The 22,569-nt window shown below is 39.7% G+C and overlaps 1 protein-coding gene across 6 annotated transcripts in view; it reads left to right on the top strand.

Moving 5' to 3' along the window:
• Positions 1–429: 429 nt before the first annotated feature.
• Positions 430–22,569, top strand: part of USP25 (ubiquitin specific peptidase 25) — a 164,343-nt gene continuing 142,203 nt past the window's right edge. For 4 of the 6 annotated variants that reach the window (XM_025282229.3, XM_025282221.3, XM_025282223.3 and 1 more), the window contains exon 1: positions 430–910. In XM_025282229.3, the coding sequence (XP_025138014.1) occupies positions 866–910 (45 nt within the window). In that variant the 5' untranslated portion in view covers positions 430–865. The remainder of the gene's footprint in view (positions 911–22,569) is intronic. The other 2 variants (XM_025282251.3, XM_025282232.3) reach the window with 1 other exon arrangement.

The following is a 22,569-nucleotide window of genomic DNA, read 5'->3' as shown; positions in this document are numbered from 1 at the left end:
GACTCAGAAAGAAGCAGGGATTTGGGATCCAAAGCGGTTTGGGAACGTTCAGGGACCTAGAGGAAAATGTTTGTCTTTGAGGGATATGGAAATCCGACAAATTCTGGGCACGGAGAGGCACGATGCCCTCCGGCCTTGGCTTGGAGCATCACGGAGCCGCGGGTAGGCGTCGCGCAACCTGCCGCAGGGGCGGCTCCGAGGCCGGGCCCGCGTGGCGCTCGCTCGCCCCACCCCCAGGGACTCCGGGACGGGGGGCGGGGCTCCGGAGCGGCCCCGCCTCCCGTCCCACCGCCCCGCGGGTCACAATGTAGGGTTAGGGCGGCCGGCGGGCGGGGCTCGACGGGGGAGGAGCCGCCAGGCGGGGGCGGTGACGGCGGTAGAGGGAGGGGAGGGGACGGGAGGGGAGGAGAGAGGACTGGAGGGGACGGGAAGGGAGGGGAGGAGTAGTTGCGGTGGGAGGAGGACAGCGCCATTCTGGCCGGCCGCTCCCTCTGTCCCCTTTCCCTTCCCCGCAGTGGCCCGCGAGCCGCCAGCGGAGGAGCGCGCGCGCGCGCGTGACGCGTCCGGGCTTGCTAGCGCCCTCCCGCCCCCCAGCGTCCACCGCCCGCTCATGGCCCTGGCTGCGGCCGCCGAGCCGCGCTGAGGCGGGCCGCGCGGAGTCGTGGGGCCGCCGCCGTGGCCCTCGGTGTCCGCGCCTCGCCGCCAGCCCGTGGTGCCCGCGCACCCCGGCCGCCGTCGCCTTCGCGCCTGGCTGGCGGGGGTGCTGTCCTCGCCGGCCGTCCGCGCCGCTCCCTGGGGTTCGGCGGAGCGTGGCAGTCAGGGCCAGCGGAGGCTCGGGGAGCCGGACGCCGGCGCGGCGGGGGCCATGACCGTGGAGCAGAATGTGCTGCAGCAGAGCGCGGCGCAGAAGGTGAGGAGACCCGGCCCCGCTCCTCCGCCCGAGGTGCCGCCCTCCCCCGCCGCGGCCGGGACCTCCCCGCCGCCCGGGCCTCCGCGGCCCCAGCTTTCCCCGCGCCGTCGTCCCCCGCCCCTGCCCGCTTTGGGGGCGTCGCGCCCAGTTCCGGGCTGCGTGTGGAAAGCGGGGTGTAGTTAGCGGGTTTCAGTCCACTTCCTTCTTGCCAATTGTTTTCCTGTAACCGTCGGTGCTGGGTATTTGTTGAGCGCGATCTCACATTCCTACACTCCTCTGTATGACTTCATAATTAAACTTTATCTTCCTCGTCCTTTTTTTTTTTTTAAAAGAAAAAGAGCCGGTTGTCATCCCTTGTGAACCTAGTTTTCTTTCCAAGACAGGAGCCTTCCAGGTCTGCTATTTTGCAAAAGAGTCTCCACCGGAATTGAGTTGCCAGGTACAGGAACCAGGTGGACTCAATGTAGAAGTAGAGGATTTGGTTGGTTCCTTTTTCTTTGTTGTTGTTGTTTTTTTCCTTTTTTTAAAAAATATAGAAACTGTCCCTTAAGAAGGGGACCTTTTTGGCCATGCTTATTTCAGGTATATTTTGTCCCCTAAGTTTGACCTTGTTCCATCCTCACCCTTTACTCTTGCCTGGGTCACACATTAAAAAGGTTGTTCCCTTAAAAAAAAAAAAAAGAAAGAAAATCTGGGTTTGTGAAGCTTCAAATCTTTTCCGTTAAGTATACTTACGTGAGAGATGCTACCTTTCCCCCCTCGATTTTGCTTTTGGAATCTCAAGTGCACAATCAGGGGTTGCACCATATCCTGGAGAGTCGTTGGCTATGGCTTAATTTTTGGGGGAGGGGGTTATTGGTGTGAAAAACATTTTGGGCAAAAGGAAAACCATTACTTTACTCGTCTTGAAATTATGGTGGTGACCAAGGTTTACTGTGAAAAGCTGCTAAAACTGTTCGATTTTTCTGGGAGAGTAGTGTGAATGCCCCACCCTGTGGTGTTGATACCAGTAGTTTTTTGGCATCATTGTATCCTACCTGTGCTTGATTTTAGAATAAGGCCTACTGTCGTAAAATGGACTGTGTATACTCACAGCCTGCTAAGTTTTTGCTTTGAGATATTTTTAGAATTTTATGGTAGTACTTGAAGTAATTGAAGATGCTCAAGAATTTTGGAAAGCGAGCATATTGCATTATTATTTTAGGCACTTTGGGGAACTTGTCTTGGAACTCTTGTGTGTTAGTTAATTGTTATTGGTTAATTTGGGTATCCCAGGTGGCTCAGTGGTAAAGAATCGGTCTGCAATGCAGAAGACTCTGGTTCGATCCCTAGGTTGGGAAGATGCCTTGGAGAAGAAAATGGCAACCCACTCCAGTATCTTTGCCTGGGAACTCGCATGGACAGAGGAGCCTGAGGGGGTTTCTGGGGTGGCATGGGGCCATGGCCTGGCAAAGAATAGGACACCACTTAGCAACTAAAGAGTGACTGGGTTAATTTAGAAGACGTTGCAGATTGCAGTTTATTTACAATGAAAAAATTCTGGTTTTAATAATGGGAGTTTAGAACAGTTTATTTCCTAATCCCCTCCATTCTGTTTTGAATACCTTGAACTTTAGTTTTTGATGTTGAGTATGTGACAACAAAGTATTAATACTTAGAGGAGGATCTTGTGGCCATAGTATACTGAGCAATATTTAGTAGGCTTGGTGTCCTTTCGGTTTATAGTTCTCTTCAATGTTGAGTATTAAAGCCTTTTTTTTTTTTTCAAAGTGGGAAATGTAGCTCATATTTTTCACATGTCAGATTTGAAGAATGGCAAAACATTTGTGAGTTTTTTAAATTGATTTTTGACTAATGTACTTAGATAATGCAGATCTGCCCATTTCAGAGGTTTATGCATAAATTTGAATCAAGAATCAAATTACTAAAAGTGATCTTAGCCATCAAGTCCAGTTTCCTAGTTTAATGAGTCCCCTCCTTAAGCAAAGGGAGTAGTTGTTAGTCTAAAATACTACCATTTTGACACTGTTTTTAGTATGTGTCGTATCATCTCATTGAGATTGTGGACATTTTTTAGAGCAATACAGTCGCATTTATTTTTATACTTCTATCATGGTGTTTATGTATTAAAGAAATATTTAACGTGTTTGCTTGTCATATTAACATGCTGTTACTTTGTTACTCATATTAGTACTATTTTAAAATATTCATACAGGTTCAAATACTTTAAACCATCTACTTCAAATGAACTGACATTAAAATCCACCAAGCTAGTAACTAGGAAGTAGACTTCAACTAGTAACTAGGAAGTGAACTACTTTAGAAGAAACAAAAGTGAAACTCTTTGTTTTTAAAATGGAAACTATGAATTATTAGTAAAAGGAGAAGTGTCTAGTGCATATTGCATAACCAAAATTTTAGCCTATTTTCTGCTCTTCTTTAAAAAATTGTATGCTCATGTATAATATTAGCTTTATGTGAAGAGCTGTAGTCTGGTCGTTGGAACAGTTTCCTATTTTGTGAGATTGTTTATTTTCTTCCCAAAGGATGTATGATTATAATTAAAAAAAAAAAGTAGCACAACACTCAGGTCTTTTTTTTTTTTTTTTAAGTAGCACAAAACTCACAGGTCTTCTGTTTACCTACAGAGTAGCTTGTCACAATGTAACATAAGGCAGGGGGTGTCTTTTCCTTTTCCTCTGTTGTGTTCTTTGCTTGATTGCTCACGTTTGGCCCTGGCAGGGAGTTGTGAGATTAAGTGAAACTGCAAAGAGCCATTTTTCTGAGGTTTAATATGATACAGGTGAATTGGAGTTGGTAGCAGATTAGCTAAGGTTAAGTCCTGTCATAATTTTGGTCTTGAATATGTATATTCAGCCTTTCTGCTTGATATTTACCTAAAGTGTAGGATTCTCATCTCAGAATTTTGGTTCATTGATTCAGGTCCCAACTGAGGATTCTTTAGGGCAGCAATATATTAAATAGAAGGTATTCTCCTAGAGACCAGATTAATTTGAAGAGTTGTGAGCTGGATTCTATTTACATTAACTGTATTCTCCTGAGTTGAATAAAATTTTTTTTTTGCCGATTTTGTTTCACCCTAGGGCTTATACCAGCTCCTTGCACATAGTTCAGTTTAGTTGCTTAGTTGTGTCTGACTCTTTGCGACCCCATGGACTGCAGCACGCCAGGCTTCCCTGTTCATCACCAACTCCCAGAGCTCTCTCAAACTCGTGTCCATTGAATCAGTGATGCCATCCAACCATCTCATCCTCTGTGGTCCCCTTCTCCTTCTGCCTTCAATCTTTCCCAGCATCAGGGTCTTTCCCAATGAGTCAGTTCTTTGCATCAGGTGGCCAAAGTATTGGAGCTTCAGCATCAGCATTAGTCCTTCTAATGATTATTCAGGATTGATTTCCTTTAGGATTGACTGGTTGCACATAGTAGGTTTCAGTAAATATTTGATGAGTGAAATAAACAGTGAGTGCTTTCTAAAAGGAAAGCAAACGCAGGGGTTATTTTAGTTCCTTAACTGAATCTCACAGTTTAACATGATTGAGAGACAGTTAAGAGCTTCGTAGCTGGCACTAATGGTAAAGAATCTGCCTGCCAATTTAGGCAACATCAGAGATGTGGGTTCCATCCCTGGGTGGGGAAGATCCCCTGGAGGAGGGCATGGCAACCCACTCCAGTATTGTTGCCTGGGAAATCCCATGGACAGAGGAGCCTGGCGGCTACTACAGTTCATAGGGTCACACACAGTCAGACATGACTGCAGTGACTTAGCGCATACGCAGAAACAATGAAAGCTTGAAATTGTGGACATCTGTTAGAATATAGACAGTGCAGTGAAAGAATAGAATGTGGGTTGATCTAAATCACCTTTCCATGACCTTGGGCAAGTCATTAAATGCCTCTGAATCTACTTTTAAAGCCCTGAAGATAGATGATTAGACATGAGCAACTTTTTTATATCCAAGTGTTTAGTGGAGCTAAGCATGTGTTCCAGACAGGGAGGATGAAAAAGAGAAAGTAGAGGACAGAGGCAGAAGGAATCTTATGGGATCAACAGTCAGCTTTCATTTAATTATACTGGAGGTTAGGTGGGAAGGAAGTCACAGATTAACCAAATTAAGAATTGAAACTTGAAAAACAATACAAGTTGAATTCTGGGTAAATTTCTAAGTTGCAATAATGTAGTATTTCTAATTTAGAAATTGTCTAAAGTTATAGAATGTTCATTGGAAGGAATGATGCTGAAGCTGAAACTCCAGTACTTTGGCCACCTCATGTGAAGAGTTGACACATTGGAAAAGACTCTGATGCTGGGAGGGATTGGGGGCAGGAGGAGAAGGGGACGACAGAGGATGAGATGGCTGGATGGCATCACTGACTCAATGGACGTGAGTCTCAGTGAACTCCGGGAGTTGGTGATGGACAGGGAGGTCTGGCGTGCTGCAATTCATGGGGTCGCAAAGAGTCGGACACGACTGAGCGACTGATCTGATCTGATGGTGATATTTTATGATAAGCACAATTGTAATGGATAACACATAACGTATTTACTATGTACTATGTTAAGAAAGTGTGCAAATAATTTTATAACTTCTCTTCAACTTCATTTTCCCAACCACTTTTTTAGGTAGACACTTTTTTTACTTTCATGTCCTGGTTGAGGAAGAAGTATTAGAGAAGAAGTAAAGCAGCATTTCATTGTTAGTGTATGTTGAGGGTGGGCTTTAAACTCTGAGACTTGGGGGCTTCTGCCATTAACCATTAACCTGTATTGCTTTCTGGCTCGCATTTGTCCTGATGCCTCAGAATTCATTACACTAAATTTTAATCTAAAAATTAGAATCTTCATTTTTAAATGAGATTTGTTACAAGGTTTGTTTTTATATGTGTATGGGCGATTAAGATTAGCTCATACAAAGATTAGAAAGCTTTTTGTTTTTTTGTATGCTTTTGGAATTGTTTAGGGTAGCATTAAGTTAAATCAGTCAAAATTTGTAGCATTTAACTGTTTTTGATCTTTCAACCTAAGTACTTGCTACTTTGAAGTCTTGAAGACTGTGACTCTTATTAGGCTGACCACTTTATTTAAAGCACGTTTTAGTTATGCTTTCCAAATTTTGACTATTATCTTAAAATGTTTTTCTTTCATTATTTAAGAATATTTTTTGTTTTACTTTTTTTGTTGCACTTTTTAAGTTGTTGGTTTTTAGTTTCAACACAATTGAAACATTCTGTTTAAAGAATATGATTTGTAATAGTTTTAGAAATTTATTAAGAATTTCTTATGACTAAGCACATGAGGTTTTAATGATCATGTGAAAAGAATATGTATTTTTTTTGAGTTACAGAGTTCTATATATATCACATGAGCAGTTAGAGTGTGATTTGAATATTTCATGGTTTTATCTTTATATCGTCTGAGCAAGATTGACATCTCTACTTTTAATATAATTTCATCAAATTATATTTGTATTTCTAATGGATTTAATCTAAATTTGATTTTGCTGGTCATTTAGTAAGATTTCATCTCATATATGTATATATATAGTGATAGCATGTTTAATCTTTTTATTGCCATCTGATTTTCATTTATTTAAAGAGCTTTTTCTTCTCAATTTTAAGCAAATATGTTTAAACATGTTTTTGTGTAATAATTAATAGCTTTCCCTCCTTCCCTGTGCTCCCAATAGGACTGTTTAGCATATTTTTTCTTATATCTTTCTTGAGTATATTGGAATAATATGGAATGGTAATTTTAAATGATTTAAAAAATTTTTACAATGGACTCTACGTCAAAAATATTATTTTACTTAATTGTGTTACATATTAGTGGCCAGTAAATTTTTTAAAATAGGTATTTAGATGTTTAATTTTAACTGTGCTCTTCTGTGTAGTTTAATGCTGTTTGACTTTTTTTTGGTAGATAATTTAACTTTCTGTGTGTGTGTTCTCAGTCATGTAGGACTCTCTGTATGAGATTATAAGATTTCCTCTTTGGTTTTAGAATTCGGAGATTTCACGTGTGTGTGTGTATTTTTAACCATCCTGACAAAAATTTTTGATCTGAAAACTATAGTGTTCTTCTCAGGAAAAAGATATATATTTAAAAGTTACTACTCTTACTCTATTCCATTTTTCGTCCTACTCTGAAACTACATTATTTGAATATTAGATACCATTCATCTCTCTTCTTGCTTCAAATTTCATTTTATATTTTTTTCTATACTTTTGCTCTATGTGGTAGAATAACTTTTTGCTTTGTCTAAAATTATTTTTGTATGCCAGTTCTGTATTTGCTTCGGTCATAAGTGGTCAGATACTTTTTGTCAGGTTTGTTTTAATTCTAGTTGGTTCTGAAGTACACAGCATGGAATTAATCATAAACGTTGGATCATAATCAGCTATCAATGCAAATATGTTTTCATTTATTTATGAAATAGCAAATTCATCTTTGATGATATGCACACATTGAACCCACTGCCTAAGGCAAAAGTGAGAACTTTGAAAGTAACCTGTATCTATCCATATAGTCACCTCATCCCATCCCTCGGTTTTCATTTGAGACTGTAATCAGCTTGAATCCTGTGTTCATTCTCTCTTTGATTTCCTTTTTATTGCCTCTCTGATTCCAAAGGCACATGTTTTTAAATTTTAGTTGTTTTAACTTTGGAACTTTTTTCACCTTGCTATATAAATGAAATTTATATGTATAATAATAAGAGTTTTAAAAGTTGTGTTTGCAACAACTAGACCTATTTGCACTTAATTTTTGTACCTGATGTGTTAGGGATCCAATTTAATTTTTATTCTGTGTATGATTTTTTTGTTGTTAATCTTACCTTATTGAAAAGTTAATGCTCTCCCCCACTGAACTGACATACTATCTCTGTCATATGTAAAAGTTTTATGGAAAATGCTTTTTTATTTTCCCCCTTTGCTGTTTTGTTCCATGGTTCATTTTGTGAATACCATCCTGTCTTCATTGTTAAGGCGTCATAATAATCTCTGTACTGAAACAGTAAGTTTGCTCTTCTTCTTCCAATGTGCTTTCTTAGCTTTCTTAAAAGTTTAGAATAATTTAACAATTTATCTGAAAAACCCTGTTTGAGTTTCTTATTTTTTTTTTTTTTTAGTAATTTTATTGACCCTGTAGACCAATTTAGAACTTCTAACATCTTTTATGATATTGAGTCTTTCTGTCCATCAACAGGGTGTACTTTTTTTTTTTTTTAAATTTAGCTCTGCTTTAATATTTTTGTTGTTTAGTTGCTAAGTCATGTCCAACTCTTTGGCGACTCCATGGGCTGTAACCTGCCAGGCTCCTCTGTCCATGAGATTTCCTGGGTGAGAATACTGGAATGGGTTGCCATTTACTTCTCCAGGGGACCTTCCTGATCCAGGGATTAAACCTGCATCTCCTGCATTGCAGGTGGATTCTTTACCACTAAGCCACCTTAGATCTTTAATTTTTTTTTACTTGGTTTATGATTTTCATAGTAGAATTCATGTACATTATTTGTTCTATATAGTTGATACTTTCCAATAACAATATTATAAAGTGCTTTAAAATGTTTGTTATTTGTTATTGGTGTGTGTGAATGCAGCTGACTTTTGTAGATTGATTTTATATCTAGCCACTTTGCTAAAACTTTTTCTGATATTTTTTCAGAGATGTTTTTGGATTTTTTATATAAAGATTGTGTAAATAAATCATGACAGTTTTATTTTTATTTACAATTTTTATGCTTATAATTCACTTTTTCTTGTATTAGATAAGACGTCTGATAAATGTTTAGAAGTGATGGTGGATGTTTCTGTTGTATTGCTAATTTTAAAAGGACAGTTCTTACTTTGGAACCTGATACACTACTACTTTTTTTTTAGATTAAAGTTTTCTTTATTTTTGGTTGTGCAGGGTCTTTGTTGCTGTTCTTGAGCTTCCTCTAGTTGTGGCTGCAAGTTGGGGCTACTCTTTGTTGTGGCGCACGGCTTCTCACTGCAGTGACTTTTCTTGTTGTGGAGCACAGGCTCTAGGCGTATAGGATCCAGTAATTGCAGCACGAAGGCTCAGCAGTTGTGGCGCGTGGGCTTAGTTGCTCTGCCGCATGTGGAATCTTTCCAAACCAGGGATCACACCCGAGTCCCCTGCATTGGCCACCAGGGAAGAATGGTACCTGGTGTACTTCTAAAGTGTTTTTCTTGGGCATATACATAACTGTTGTAAGGTATTGCTAAATGGTTATTCAGAGTGATTGTACCTTCCCATCAGGACTGTATGAGAGTTTCAGTTGTCTATATATTTGTAACAGTATTATCAACTTTTATATGTTAACAGTTTTAGTAAGTAGTGGTATTTCATTGTGATGTCAGTATATATTTCCTGATTGTGGTTTTGAACACCTTTTGATGTACTTATTGGCTATTTTCTGGATGATTTTTAAGTATTGTTTCTCATATATTATTCAGGTTTACATTCTCGCAGGATCAGCAATAACAAAAGCTACTTATTTTTCGAAGTCTGAAGATGGCAAAAAAGTTAAAGATGTTCCCAGAGGTAAAAACATTTAGGGCCCAGTACTGTAGGCTTACAAAACAAAATGAAGTTGCACACTTTTTCCTACATTTTATACTTGTTCTAGTAATACCTCATAAAAATGCTACCTGCTAAAGAATGAAAAGGCTTTTCTTCTTCATGCCTCAAACTAACACCAAATTAATCTCTTTATTAATTAATTACACACAGAATAATAATCTTATGATGTCTATTTTGTTCTATAGGGTACAAAAATACTTTCACATTGTAGTTGGCTTGGAAGTTTGGAGAGAACTTGGGGTACTAGTGATGGGGTGGGATGAACTGTGGACAGGTAAACAATTAAGCAGAGAAAGACGTTTCTTGTGGTTTTTAGTCCATGTGGGAACAAGACAGAAGAGTAGCTTGTTTTGAACTAGAAACTTATTTGTTGGGTTTTTGTTGGTGTTGTCCAGCCTGGAAGTGGGTCTGTCGGGCTGAGTGGCCCTAGCTTTGAGGGCAGGATTGACTGTGGAGCTGAGAACTAGATCCTAGGTAAAGAGGAAGGATATGGGAGAGGAGTATGGAGAGAGGGACCAGAAATGAAGAAGCATTAGTGGCCAGGATCTGATGCTGTGCTTGTACTAATATGAGAACCAGCTATACACTTGCATATATATAAGTTTATGCATCATAATTTGAACCAGAGTGCATGCAAAATCAAATGTCACCTTTGTTTGAGATGGAGCTTCAGAAACAAGCTTGGACTTGGGGTGTGCGTCTTTCTGTATCCTCCACGGAGGCCTCTGAGCTGGTCTTGGCACTTCAGAAAGAGGACCCCTGAGGTCTTCCCATAAGGCTTTAAAGAAATTGGGTCAGGACAGGGCCAAGGAAGAGTGTTGAAAAGAAATTAGCATCAGTCCACATCCTCAGGTCTAAAATGACCAGTTTGGGAGGGAAGAAGGAGCTCTCTGCGCAGGCCTCCTGGGGTTATGAACTCTCTTCTCATTGCTCCATACACATTCTCCGAACTGAATTCCAGACTTCTTCCCCAGTGGGCTGGGATTTCAAGTTGGTAATAAAACTGCAGAACTAATAGAAGTGATTATTTCCATTCCTGCTAGTGGCTTCAGAGGGAGGGCACTAGTGCATCTGAGCATATTAGGCTGCGGTGGGGTAGAGAAGGCAGCATATGAGCATATTTGGTGGTTCATTTATAGTTATGAACCATTAACCATTCTAGTGTTGATAGGTTAATTGGTTATCTTTTTATATGTTTATGAACCATTGCTTTTTTCCTTGTGGAAATCACATTTGTTTCTGGTTGTTTGGGTGGGGGGAGGGGGAGTTGTTTTACTTTTTCCTTTTTGATTTGAAGGATTTCTTTATAGTTTAAATACTACTTTTCCCCTCAATTTGCATATCTTGGAGATGTTTTTTCCATTTTCAGCATTTTTCTTGCTCCCTTTGTGTTTTTCTTCCATGAATAGGAGTCCATTTTTTTTTAATCTCATATGTAACTCAGTTCAGTTCAGTCACTCAGTTGTGTCCGACTCTTTGCAACCCCATGGAATGCAGCACGCCAGGCCTCTCTGTCCATTACAAACTCCCAGAGTTTACTCAAACTCATGTCCATTAAGTCAGTGATGCCATACAACCATTTCATCCTCTGTCATCCCGTTTTCCTCCCACCTTCAGTCTTTCCTAGCATCAGGATCTTTTCCAGTGAGTCAGTTCTCCCCATCAGGTGGCCAAAGTATTGGAATTTCAGCTTCAGCATCAGTCCTTCCAATGAACACCCAGGACTGATCTCCTTTGGGATGGACTGGTTGGATCTCCTTGCAGCCCAAGGGACTCTCAAGAGTCTTCTCCAACACCACAGTTCAAAAGCATCAATTCTTCGGCACTCAGCTTTCTTTATAGTCCAACTCTCACATCCATACATGACCACTGGAAGAACCATAGCCTTGACTAGACAGACCTTTATTGGCAAAGTAATATCTCTGCTTTTTAATATGTTGTCTAGGTCGGTCATAACTTTTTTTCCAAGCAGCAAGCATCTTTTAATTTCATGGCTGCAGTCACCATCTGCAGTGATTTTGGAGCCCCCCAAAATAAGTCAGCCATTGTTTCCCCATCCATTTGCCATGAAGTGATGGGACTGGATGCCATGATCTTAGTTTTCTGAATGTTGAGCTTTAAGCCAACTTTTTCACTCTACTGTTTTACTTTCATCAAGAGGCTCTGTAGTTCCTCTTCACTTTCTGCCATAAGGGTCGTGTCATCTGCATATCTGAGGTTATTGATATTTCTCCCGGCAATCTTGATTCCAGCTTGTGCTTCCTCCAGCCCAGTGTTTCTCATGATGTACTCTGCATATAAGTTAAATAAGCAGGGTGACAACATACAGCCTTGACGTACTTCTTTTCCTATTTGGAACCAGTCTGTTGTTCCATGTCCAATTCTAACTGTTGCTTCCTGACCTGCATACAGGTTTCTCAAGAGGCAGGTCAGGTGGTCTGGTATTCTCATCTCTTTCAGAGTTTTCCACAGTTTATTGTGATCCACACAGTCAAAGGCTTTGGCATCGTCCACAAAGCAGAAATAGATGTTTTTCTGGAACTCTCTTGCTTTCTCGATGATCCAGCGGATGTTGCCAATTTGATCTCTGCCTTTTCTAAACCAGCTTGAACATCTGGAAGTTCACAGTTCATGTATTGCTGAAGCCTGGCTTGGAGAGTTTTGAGTATTACTTTACTAGCGTGTGAGATGAGTGCAATTGTGCAGTAGTTTGAGCATTCTTTGGCATTGCCTTTCTTTGGGATTGGAATGGAAACTGACCTTTTCCAGTCCTGTGGCCACTGCTGTTTTTCAAATTTGCTGACATATTGAGTGCAGCACCTTCACAGCATCATCTTTCAGGATTTGAAATAGCTCAACTGGAATTCCATCACCTCCACTAGCTTTGTTCATGGTGATGCTTCCTAAGGCCCACTTGACTTCATATTCCAGGATGTCTGGCTCTAGGTGAGTGGCCACACCATTGTGATTATCTGGGTCATGAAGATCTTTTTTGTACAGTTCTTCTGTGTATTCTTGCCACCTCTTCTATGCTTCTGTTAGGTCCATACCATTTCTGTCCTTTTGAGCCCATCTTTGCATGAAATGTTCCCTTGGTATCTGTAATGATGCATGGGTCATGTTGGATAGGTCTGACAGAATGTGATCCACTAATAACTTAGATGTAACCAAAATTAAAAAGAAAAAAAATCAGAATAACAAGTTTAACTTAATTTGACAGAAGGAAATGGCAACCCACTCCAGTACTCTTGCCTGGAAATTCCATGGACAGAGGAGCCTGGTAGGCTATAGTCCATGGGGTTGCAAAGAGTCGCACACAACTGCGTGACTTCACAAGTGTCTTATAGAAGCTAACTTGGCATTTGCAGCTTCAACCAAGGAAAGTAATGTATATGTATCAGCATTATTCTTACAAAATATGGTTATTAAACATACAGAGTAGATTTTATTGCTGTTGTCATCTACATTCCATCTTTAACCTCAGTACTTATTTGATAGCATTTGTCTTAGAGTAGTGGTCTCAGCCTTTTTGTTGTCAAAAATCTTCAGAGATGTGCCCCCAGGTTTGATCATAATTTAAAACTTTATTTTGCTGTACTTCAGTAAATGTATTATACTTATTCCAGTATCTCCTCTGAACAGGTTTTGTGATTTAGTGTAGAGCAGAATACACTTGTTATGAATAAGAGGTAAACAATTATACCTTACTTTTAAGTTAATTTTGCTTTTTATTTATTATTTATTATTATTTATTATTATATATCAATACTATTTATTGAAACTTGTCAGTATTTTGCTATGAACACGTCTTAGTGCCTGGATAATCAGGAGGGTGGGATACTACTGAACAGTGTGATAACTGCTTTTGCAGATACCATGGGACAGTATTGTACTGGAGGAATAATTCCATTCTAATTACTGCCACCTCCCTTAAGAGTCGTTGAATTTTGCTGTGGTGAAGGTTTCAGATCTTTTCGAGCATGCTGCCAAAAATGCTTAGTATTTAAACACGTACTACAAACACAGGGAAGTTGAGAATTGTTGGGTAAGAAGACAGTCTCAAGTAGGCCTGGGTATGGGCAAGGTTTTTGTAAGCTTGTCAGATTTTGCTGTGTGTTTACAGTACATATATTTAAAGTATTTACATTTGGGCTATACACATACTAAAGTTTCGTTGCTAATACCATGGACTGTGTGTTTACTTAATTGTAGGAGTTTTTCAAGGTTTCGTCTTTGGTTTTCTGCTTTCTACTTTGCAAGCTTTGAGTGTTTATGTAATCTGTCATTTGTATATGTTCATTACTACCAAATTTGTATTTTCAAAATAATTTAAAATTTTTCACCCTCACGTAAACTCTTGTTTCATGTTTTCAATTGCTTTTTTACATCTCTGCTTAGATACCCAGTTATCTCTCATTATCATGTCCATCTTTTCATTTATTCTTTGTTTTAAGCAGATAGGTATAAACAATACGCTATAAAATAGCTTATAGTTTGGTGGTGGTGGGAGCCAGAAATGCATACATTATATTAGAAGTTAAGTGAAGTATATGGAGCTTCCCTGGTGGCTCAGACAGTTAAGAATCCTACTGCCATGCAGGAGTCCTGAGTTCGATCCCTGGATTGAGAATATTCCCTGGAGAAGGGAATGGCTACTCCAGTGTTCTTGCCTGGAGAATTCCAAGAACAAAAAAGCCCGGTGGGCTGTAGTCCATGGAATTGCGAAGAGTCAGACATGACTGAGTAACGGATGCTTTTACTTCTTTCCTTAAGTGAGGTATTTACAGGATATATTGCTAGGACCAAGGAGAAGATCTAAGAACAGGAAAGACCTCACAGAGGAGGTGATGTTGAAGATGTATAGGGAGATGGATGGTATCATTTGAAGCAAAGAGAAGTCCATGAGCAGAACAAACAAAACAGTTTGGTGCCTTGGTGTATCTATAAGTAGCTATATGTGGCTGACTGTGGTATAATACTCTGTGGCTGCTCCTTCCTCTCATCCTTATCCCTGGCAACCTAGGGTTCATTCTTTAAGTCTGTGAGTCTGTTTTTGTTTTGTGAATAAGTTAAATGCAATGACTGCTGTATATTTTTAGGCATTTTTTTTAAATCTAAATGATACAGTGAAAGATTAAATAAATATTTAGCCTATTCCTTTGGTTTCTGCCACAGAAATTTGCTGCCTTTTGTATGTTAATGAGATAACTCCTGGTTGGGGGGAATAGATTGCTTCAGGATGCGGGCTGTGCCTCAGAAAAACCAGCCACTATGATTAGAGCCCATTCCCCTATCCAAGGAGGAAAAAGGAACTAGAGATTGAGTCCAGTCACCGGTAGCCAACGATGTAATGCATCATGCCTACTTAATGAGGTCTCTAGTGCCTTTGTACACTTTTAGTAAGTGCTCAATAAGTGGTGATTCTAAGAAAAAACCAACTATATATGGTTAATTTTCCCTTTCCTGATTGTTTTTGAGACTTCTCTCTTAAAAATACAGAATTGTATCATTAATATATTATTAGAATACAAAAAATGCTTTTAAGGAAGTTGATTGTATGAGTAAGAGTCCAGTTAGGACATAGAAACTATACAGTAATATGAATGGGGAAAGTTTAATACAAAGCAATATTGAGTAGTAACAAGTGATAAACTGTTATTATTTGAGTTATCATTTAAAGAACTCTAAAGAATAGGGGAAGAAATACGTTTGGGAGAGGTCTCACTGAGCCCCGAGACTGAAATTCACTTCTTATTGAAGAGGCTATGACTGAAGCCCACTGGATGGAGGGCATGTGTGCTGAGGTGCTGGAGCCTGGACACTTATGTAAATGACCCTTTTATCGGTCTGGGAAAGAAAGTGGTATAGAGCACATGCTTTATTAAACCTAGCCGTATGTCTAGAATAATGCAGTTTCTAATAGTCAATAGTGAAAGTGTTAATGGCTCATTCGTGTCTTGTTCTTTGGGACCCCATGGTCTGTCCATGGTATTCTCTAGTCCAGAATACTGGAATGCGTTGCCATTCCCTTCTCCACGGGATCTTCCCCACCCAGGGATCAAACCCTGATCTCCTGCATTGCAGGCAGATTCTTTACTGAGCTACCGGAGAAGCTCAGTCAATAGGATGTACTGTATTTGTAATTAGGATGCCCAAATACTGTATTTGATTTAAGGAATTGTTTGTGACACATAGAGCTGCTAGGAGTTATGTGGTATTCTAGTTTGAAAGTTCTACTTAGAGCATGCTAATTTTGCTCTATTAGTTTAAGGGATTTTATTTTTGGACTGAAAATTAATAAAAATTTAGAGACACACAAAGATTTAATTGGACAAGGGAGAGATATATTAGGAATCAACCAAATCATTAACATCAAAAACAAGTTAAAGATACACTTGATTTAAACTGTAGAGATTGCAGTTCACAGATACAATTTGATTCATGACAGTTTTGTTTACCCACATTTTCCAGAATATAGGCATTCTAATTTAAAAACACTGTTCCAAAAGGTTTTGCCAGTTGGGTTTTTGTAACTCTAAATGCATGTTCCCATAGAAACCATGTTTCATGGTATTAGATTCTTGTCTGGCCTAGAAATGTATTTAACTCTGTGTGAACTTAGCTTATCACTCTGGGTCAGCAAGATCCCCTGGAGTAGGAAATGGCTATCCACTTCAGTACTCTTGCCTGGAGAATCCCATGGATAGAGGAGCCTGGTGGGCTACAGTCCACCGGGTCGCAAAGAGTTGGACATGACTTCATGACTAAGCACACATACACAAAACAGTATATTGAGGGGAAGCTGTTTTAGTTTCTAATTCTGATGCATATCTTTTGTCTGCCAGTGAATAGGGATAGAGGGTTTTCTTCAGGGCATGGACATCATGCAGATGTTAGATTGGTTAAAGGGCTGCAGTAGGGGTATGAACTCTGAAGTGAGGAATGATGGAAACATTTATTGAGAATGAGCAAAGTGTCTTATTTCTTCACCTTATTCATTTTTTTTTTGTTAGATTACATAATGCTAAAGATTGTAGATCTGGATTCTATAAAAACGTGGGAAAAGACTTTAAATTCAGAATTTCTGGCATTTCTAAGGCTAAATGTAAATAGTGAAGAATACAAAAAGCATACTTTTAGATTTATACATCCATAAAAGTATGTGATTATTTTAATACTGAAGTGCTGTTAACCCAAAAAGATTGAGATGAACCTTAAGTCTATGGCAGTAGAAAATAAAAGATACCACAACTATTCTTGAGATTGATATGTAGATTATTTGAATTTGGAAATTTCAACAATACTGTACTGTACACTCCCCTTCAGGCAGGATGGACACTACCAGGACTAGGCAGTAAGGCCTTCTGTGAACTTCTCAGTGCCCTGTAGGAAAGTGAAGAAAGTTTGCTAAGCAAATGGGCGTGATTTATGCATGCTTCTTGTTCCCTTCTCCAGTTTAATTTGTATCTCTTTCCTGTGGATGAGTTCAAGCCCTGTGAGGTGATTTACTCCAGTTCACCTCTGCAAACTGCTGTTTTCATTTATTTGGTCAAGATTTATTGTGTTTCTACCACATGCCAGACACTGTACTACTTAGTTACCAGGAACACAGTGATGAGGGAAAGAGACACCCTGTGTTCTCTTCAATATAGAGTCTGATGATTAATCATTATATATTATTACAGTCTGTGGTAAGTGTCAGAGAAACCTCTGACCTTAACAGAAAGCAATTGAATATCCTCAGACCTTTGAGTTAGGAAGCAGAATAGTATTGTGTACACCCTGACTGGAAGAGGAAGCGCAAGACGGGAAAGCATTGTAAGGTCAAGCTAGAGATAGCTGGGGCATGTAAACGGCCCTTTAAGCTGTGAGAAGGATCATACTATAGGTAAGTTCCTCAGAGAGGTCATATGAAGGTATGTATATATTATTTGAGGTTATATATGAAGAGAAATGAAAGGTTGTCATGCTGTTCTCCTTAAAATTATGGATAAAACTAAAATACAAGACTTATGAAATAATTTTTTTTTTCTTATATATCTGTTTAGAGGCAGGTTTCGGTCTTAAAATGAGCTACATGAAGGATATATTATGTACTTGAAATTATCTGTCAGTGAACTTTGAAATGTTTACCATTTGGTGCCTCAGTTCAGTTCAGTTCAGTCGCTCAGTCGTGTCCGACTCTGCGACCCCATGAATCGAAGCACGCCAGGCCTCCCTGTCCATCACCAACTTCTGGAGTTCACTCAGACTCACGTCCAGCGAGTCAGTGATGCCATCCAGCCATCTCATCCTCTGTCATCCCCTTCTCCTCCTGCCCCCAATCCCTCCCAGCATCAGAGTCTTTTCCAATGAGTCAACTCTTTGCATGAGGTGGCCAAAGTACTGGAGTTTCAGCTTTAGCATCATTCCTTCCAAAGAAATCCCAGGGCTGATCTCCTTCAGAATGGACTGGTTGGATCTCCTTGCAGTCCAAGGGACTCTCAAGAGTCTTCTCCAACACCACAGTTCAAAAGCATCAGTTCTTTGGTGCTCAGCCTTCTTCACAGTCCAACTCTCACATCCATACATGACCACAGGAAAAACCATAACCTTGACTAGACGGACCTTTGTTGGCAAAGTAATGTCTCTGCTTTTGAATATGCTATCTAGGTTGGTCATAACTTTCCTTCCAAGGAGTAAGCATCTTTTAGCAATGCTAATTCTGAAATTTAAGTCATGTGATTCTGAAGTTGATGAATGCTTTGGGATTTTCTATCAAATTGGGGTTTTTTTTTTTTTTGGTCTTAGAAGCATTAGAAATTTTTTTTTAGAGGTTCTTATGAGAGTTAACATTTTTTCCCCTGAAGATGGAAACCTTTGTCTTCTTCCTTTTGCACTAAACTGTTTTATGTATATTTAGAAATTCAGTCAAAGGAACCAAAGACTGACTTATGAGTCACTCACCTCTTAACACAGAAAGCTTTCCTGCCTTGTGGTCATCATTGCTCCAGTTTTCTTGTACCACTATCAAAGTGTTTAATGTCAACATAGTAATGGATTTTGGGGCTGAGTATTTATTTTTTACTACATCTTTAATCTCCAGAATCAGATACCATGGAGAAAATGTGGGAGACACGTGGACTGTGGAATTTGAAAAATTAGACAGTCATTTCTGCATTTGAATTTCTTAATCTCTTAAATATGTTATTCGTTATAAAATGAGAGTGATTTTCTAGAGGATTTGTGTGTGTGCATGTGCATACATATTATTTGAGATTATATACCAGAAGCACTTAACAGTCTGGCATGCAGTAAGAGCATAATAAATGCTTGTATTCTTTTTTTTGCCTTAAGTCAGTGATCCTTCTTTTTGCATTTTCAAGAAGTTACAGCAATGTAAATGTGCTGTAGTCTTACTTAAATAGATTTAAAACAGATCCAGTATTATATAGGATCAACAGGGGAAGGAAAGAATTCTGTGAAACACTCTGATCCATACTTTATATTGAAGTTACTGGTGCCTTCTTCTCCTTGAAGTGCACAGTACTGGATTTTACAAGTAGTAGGTACTTAAGGATGTCGTAACTCAGTAAAAATAACATTAAGGAAGAAATCTGAAGGCCTGTAGATAGTCTTGGCTTGTTCACTTAGTGATTTTTGTGGTGTTTGCAAACCACTGAATCTCTTTGAACACTGTGTCTTGCCCTTCTTGATTCAGCAGTGTTAGCAGGTTACAGCTACCTCCTTGTACTGTTCAGTTCAGTCGCCCAGTCGTGTCTCACTCTTTGTGACCCCATAAACCGCAGCAGGCCAGGCCTTCCTGTCCATCACCAACTCCCGGAGTTTACCCAAACTCACGTCCATTGAGTTGGTGATGCCATCTAACCATTTCGTCCTCTGTCGTCCCCTTTTCCTCCTGCCTTCAATCTTTCCCAACATCAGGGTCTTTTCACATGAGTCAGCTCTTCACACCAGGTGGCCAAAATATTGGAGTTTCAGCTTCAGCATCAATCCTTCCAATGAACACCCAGGACTGATCTCCTGTGGGATGGACTGGTTGGATCTCCTTGCAGCCCAAGGGACTCTCAAGAGTCTTCTCCAACACCACAGTTCAAAAGCATCAATTCTTCGGTGCTCAGCTTTCTTTATAGTCCAACTCTCACATCCATACATGACTATTGGGAAAACCATAGCCTTGACTAGACAGACCTTTGTTGACAAAGTAACCCTCTGCTTTTTAATATGCTGTCTAGGTTGGTCCTAACTTTCCTGCCGAGGAGTAAGCATCTTTTAATTTCATGGCTGCAGTCACCATCTGCAGTGATTTTGGAGCCCAGAAAAATAAAGTCAGCCACTGTTTGCACTGTTTCCCTATCTATTTGCCATGAAGTGATGGGACCAGGTGCCATGATCTTAGTTTTCTGAATGTTGAGCTTTAAGCCAACTTTTTCACTCTCCTCTTTCACTTTCATCAAGAGACTCTCTAGTTCTTCTTCACTTTTTGCCATAAGGGTGGTGTCATCTGCATATCTGAGGTTATTGATATTTCTCCCGGCAGTCTTAATTCCAGCTTGTGCTTCCTCCAGCCCAGCATTTCTCATGATGTTCTCTGCAAAGAAGTTAAATAAGCAGGGTGACAATATACAGCCTCGACGTACTCCTTTTCCTATTTGGAACCAGTCTGTTATTTTGTTCCATGTCCAGTTCTAACTGTTGCTTCCTGACCTGCATACAAGTTTCTCAAGAGGCAGGTCAGGTGGTCTGGTATTCCTATCTCTTTCAGAATTTTTCGCAATTTATTGTGATCCACATAGTCAAAGGCTTTGGCATCGTCAACAAAGCAGAAATAGATGTTTTTCTGGAACTCTCTTGCTTTTTCAATGATCCAGCAAATGTTGGCAATTTGATTTCTGGTTCCTCTTCCTTTTGTAAAACCAGCTTGTACATCTGGAAGTTCATGGTTCACGTATTGCTGAAGCCTGGCTTGGAGAGTTTTGAGCATTACTTTACTAGTGTGTGAGATGAGTGCAATTATACTGTAGTAGATAAGAAATTTATGCAAGGAAGACCTCAGCTCAGAAAAGGAATTCTGGAGATGATAGTCTGTTAGGTCCACTTTGGATCCAAAATCATTAGTCAAAGAAGAGAGAACCACATGACAGGACATTTTTAGTTAAGGATCAGGGCGTTTCAAGGACCAGAAGTTTGGTAAATAAGAAGGTGCAAACCTTGAAAGAAGACCAGGGTCTTAATCACAACAGAAATAAAAGCAGCAAAATCATAAGATTGGAGGAAATGAAGGTGCAAATTTTCAAAGATAGGAAAAAAGCACAGCTGGAAGATGCCAGTAGCAAATAGGAAAACTTAACGGATGAGGTGGTTTCTCTTCCATAAACTTAGAATTTTCTCCTTACTTACCTCTAATAATCTTGTTCCCATTTCTTGGTTAGTTAAGAAAATTCATTTACCTTTTCTTTTTCCCAGTCAGCCTTCTTTCTCATCCTAATCCTTTTCATTATTTCACTTTCAGTCAAAATTCATGAGATCAAGAGCCATGCTAGACACGCACCTGAATAATTTTCTTAGGATAGTTAGCTGACGTTATTGTGAAAAATGAACAAAACACACCAAATGATAACAAAGTTTTCGATGTTGCTTTTCTGTATAAAATACTTCTATATGAATATTCTTATTGTACTCACTTGCAGTCACCTGTCACTGTAACAGATCACACCAAAAGTTAGTGACATCCCAAATATTATGTTTAGATTGTTTGGTTGGGGTGGCTCTTCTCATGTGGCTCATTCTTCTGGGGCAAATGGGCTATCCAGGTTATGTTCTTAATGAATTGCACAAGTTCAAGAGGGTAAGCCCAACCATGCAAGCACATTTCATTTCTGCTAATATGCCATTGATGAAAGCTTGTCTCATGGCCAAGCCAGTCATCAGTGCAGCAAGGAAATAACGTTTCTGAAGCTTCAGTATTTTGGCCATCTGATATAAAGAGCCAACTCGTTGGAAAAGACCCTGATGCTGGGAAAGATTGAAAGCAAAAGGAGAAGGGAGTGGCAGAGGATGAGATGGTTAGGTATCATTACCAACTCAATGGACATGGATTTCAGCAAACTCTAGAAGATAGTGGAGGACAGAGGAGCCTGGTGTGTTGCATCCATGAGGTCACAAAGAGTTGGACATGACTTAGCGACTGAACAGCAACAGCTAGTGGGAGGAAGTGAGAAGTGACAAGGTGTGTTGATGCAGAGATTGGAGAAGAATTGGGAGTCTAATGCAGGCTTTGTAAGCTTTCTGGGTTTTACATTCTTTTTACATCTTACCTTGTACTCATTGGGCTTCCCTGGTAGCTTGGATGGTAAAGTGTCTGCCTACAATGCAGGAGACCCGGGTTTAGTCCCTGGGTCGGAAAGATTCCCTGGAGGAGGAAATGGCAGCCCACTCCAGTATTCATGCCTGGAAAATCCCATGGATCGAGGAGCCTGGTGGGCTACAGTCCATGGGGTCACAAAGAGTCGGACACGACTGAGCGACTTCTCTTCACTTCTTTTGTACTCGTTAACATAGACACTATTTTTGTAATCTTAGCTTAATATGATTTAAGCTTAGCTTAATATGATTTGTAAGGGTTAACTTCTATATAGATTATATATTTGCTGTTTAAAAATACACAGTTGTTTGTTTAAATTAAACCGTGTTTCTAGGCTCATCTGTATCAAACTCATTTGAGATGTTTACTAAAAATGAAGATCCCTTAGCAGATCCAGATGCTTCTGGAATCACTCTCTCTGGGTGTGGGGCCTGGAAATCTTCTTTATTGATAGATTTATCAGGGCATTGTCCTGCACATTACAACTTAAAACTTTGTTAGTGGAAGGACATTTGCATTGTTTCCATTCAAATTGCATTATAAATAATAGCCAGCATCATTTGTACAAATGATTAATTTATTTGGGGTATTCAGAAATCTTTCCCTGATACACAATTGAATAATTTGCAGTTGAGGAAAATTATATTCTGTGTAAAGAATAGGGTTTGGAGTGCTGGTGTGGGTGGT

The sequence above is a fragment of the Bubalus bubalis genome, chromosome 1, assembly GCF_019923935.1.
Source record: "Bubalus bubalis isolate 160015118507 breed Murrah chromosome 1, NDDB_SH_1, whole genome shotgun sequence".
Classification (NCBI taxonomy): domain Eukaryota; kingdom Metazoa; phylum Chordata; class Mammalia; order Artiodactyla; family Bovidae; genus Bubalus; species Bubalus bubalis.
The sequence above is the reverse complement of the archived record's forward strand: the minus strand, read 5'-3'. Positions and strand labels throughout refer to the sequence as shown.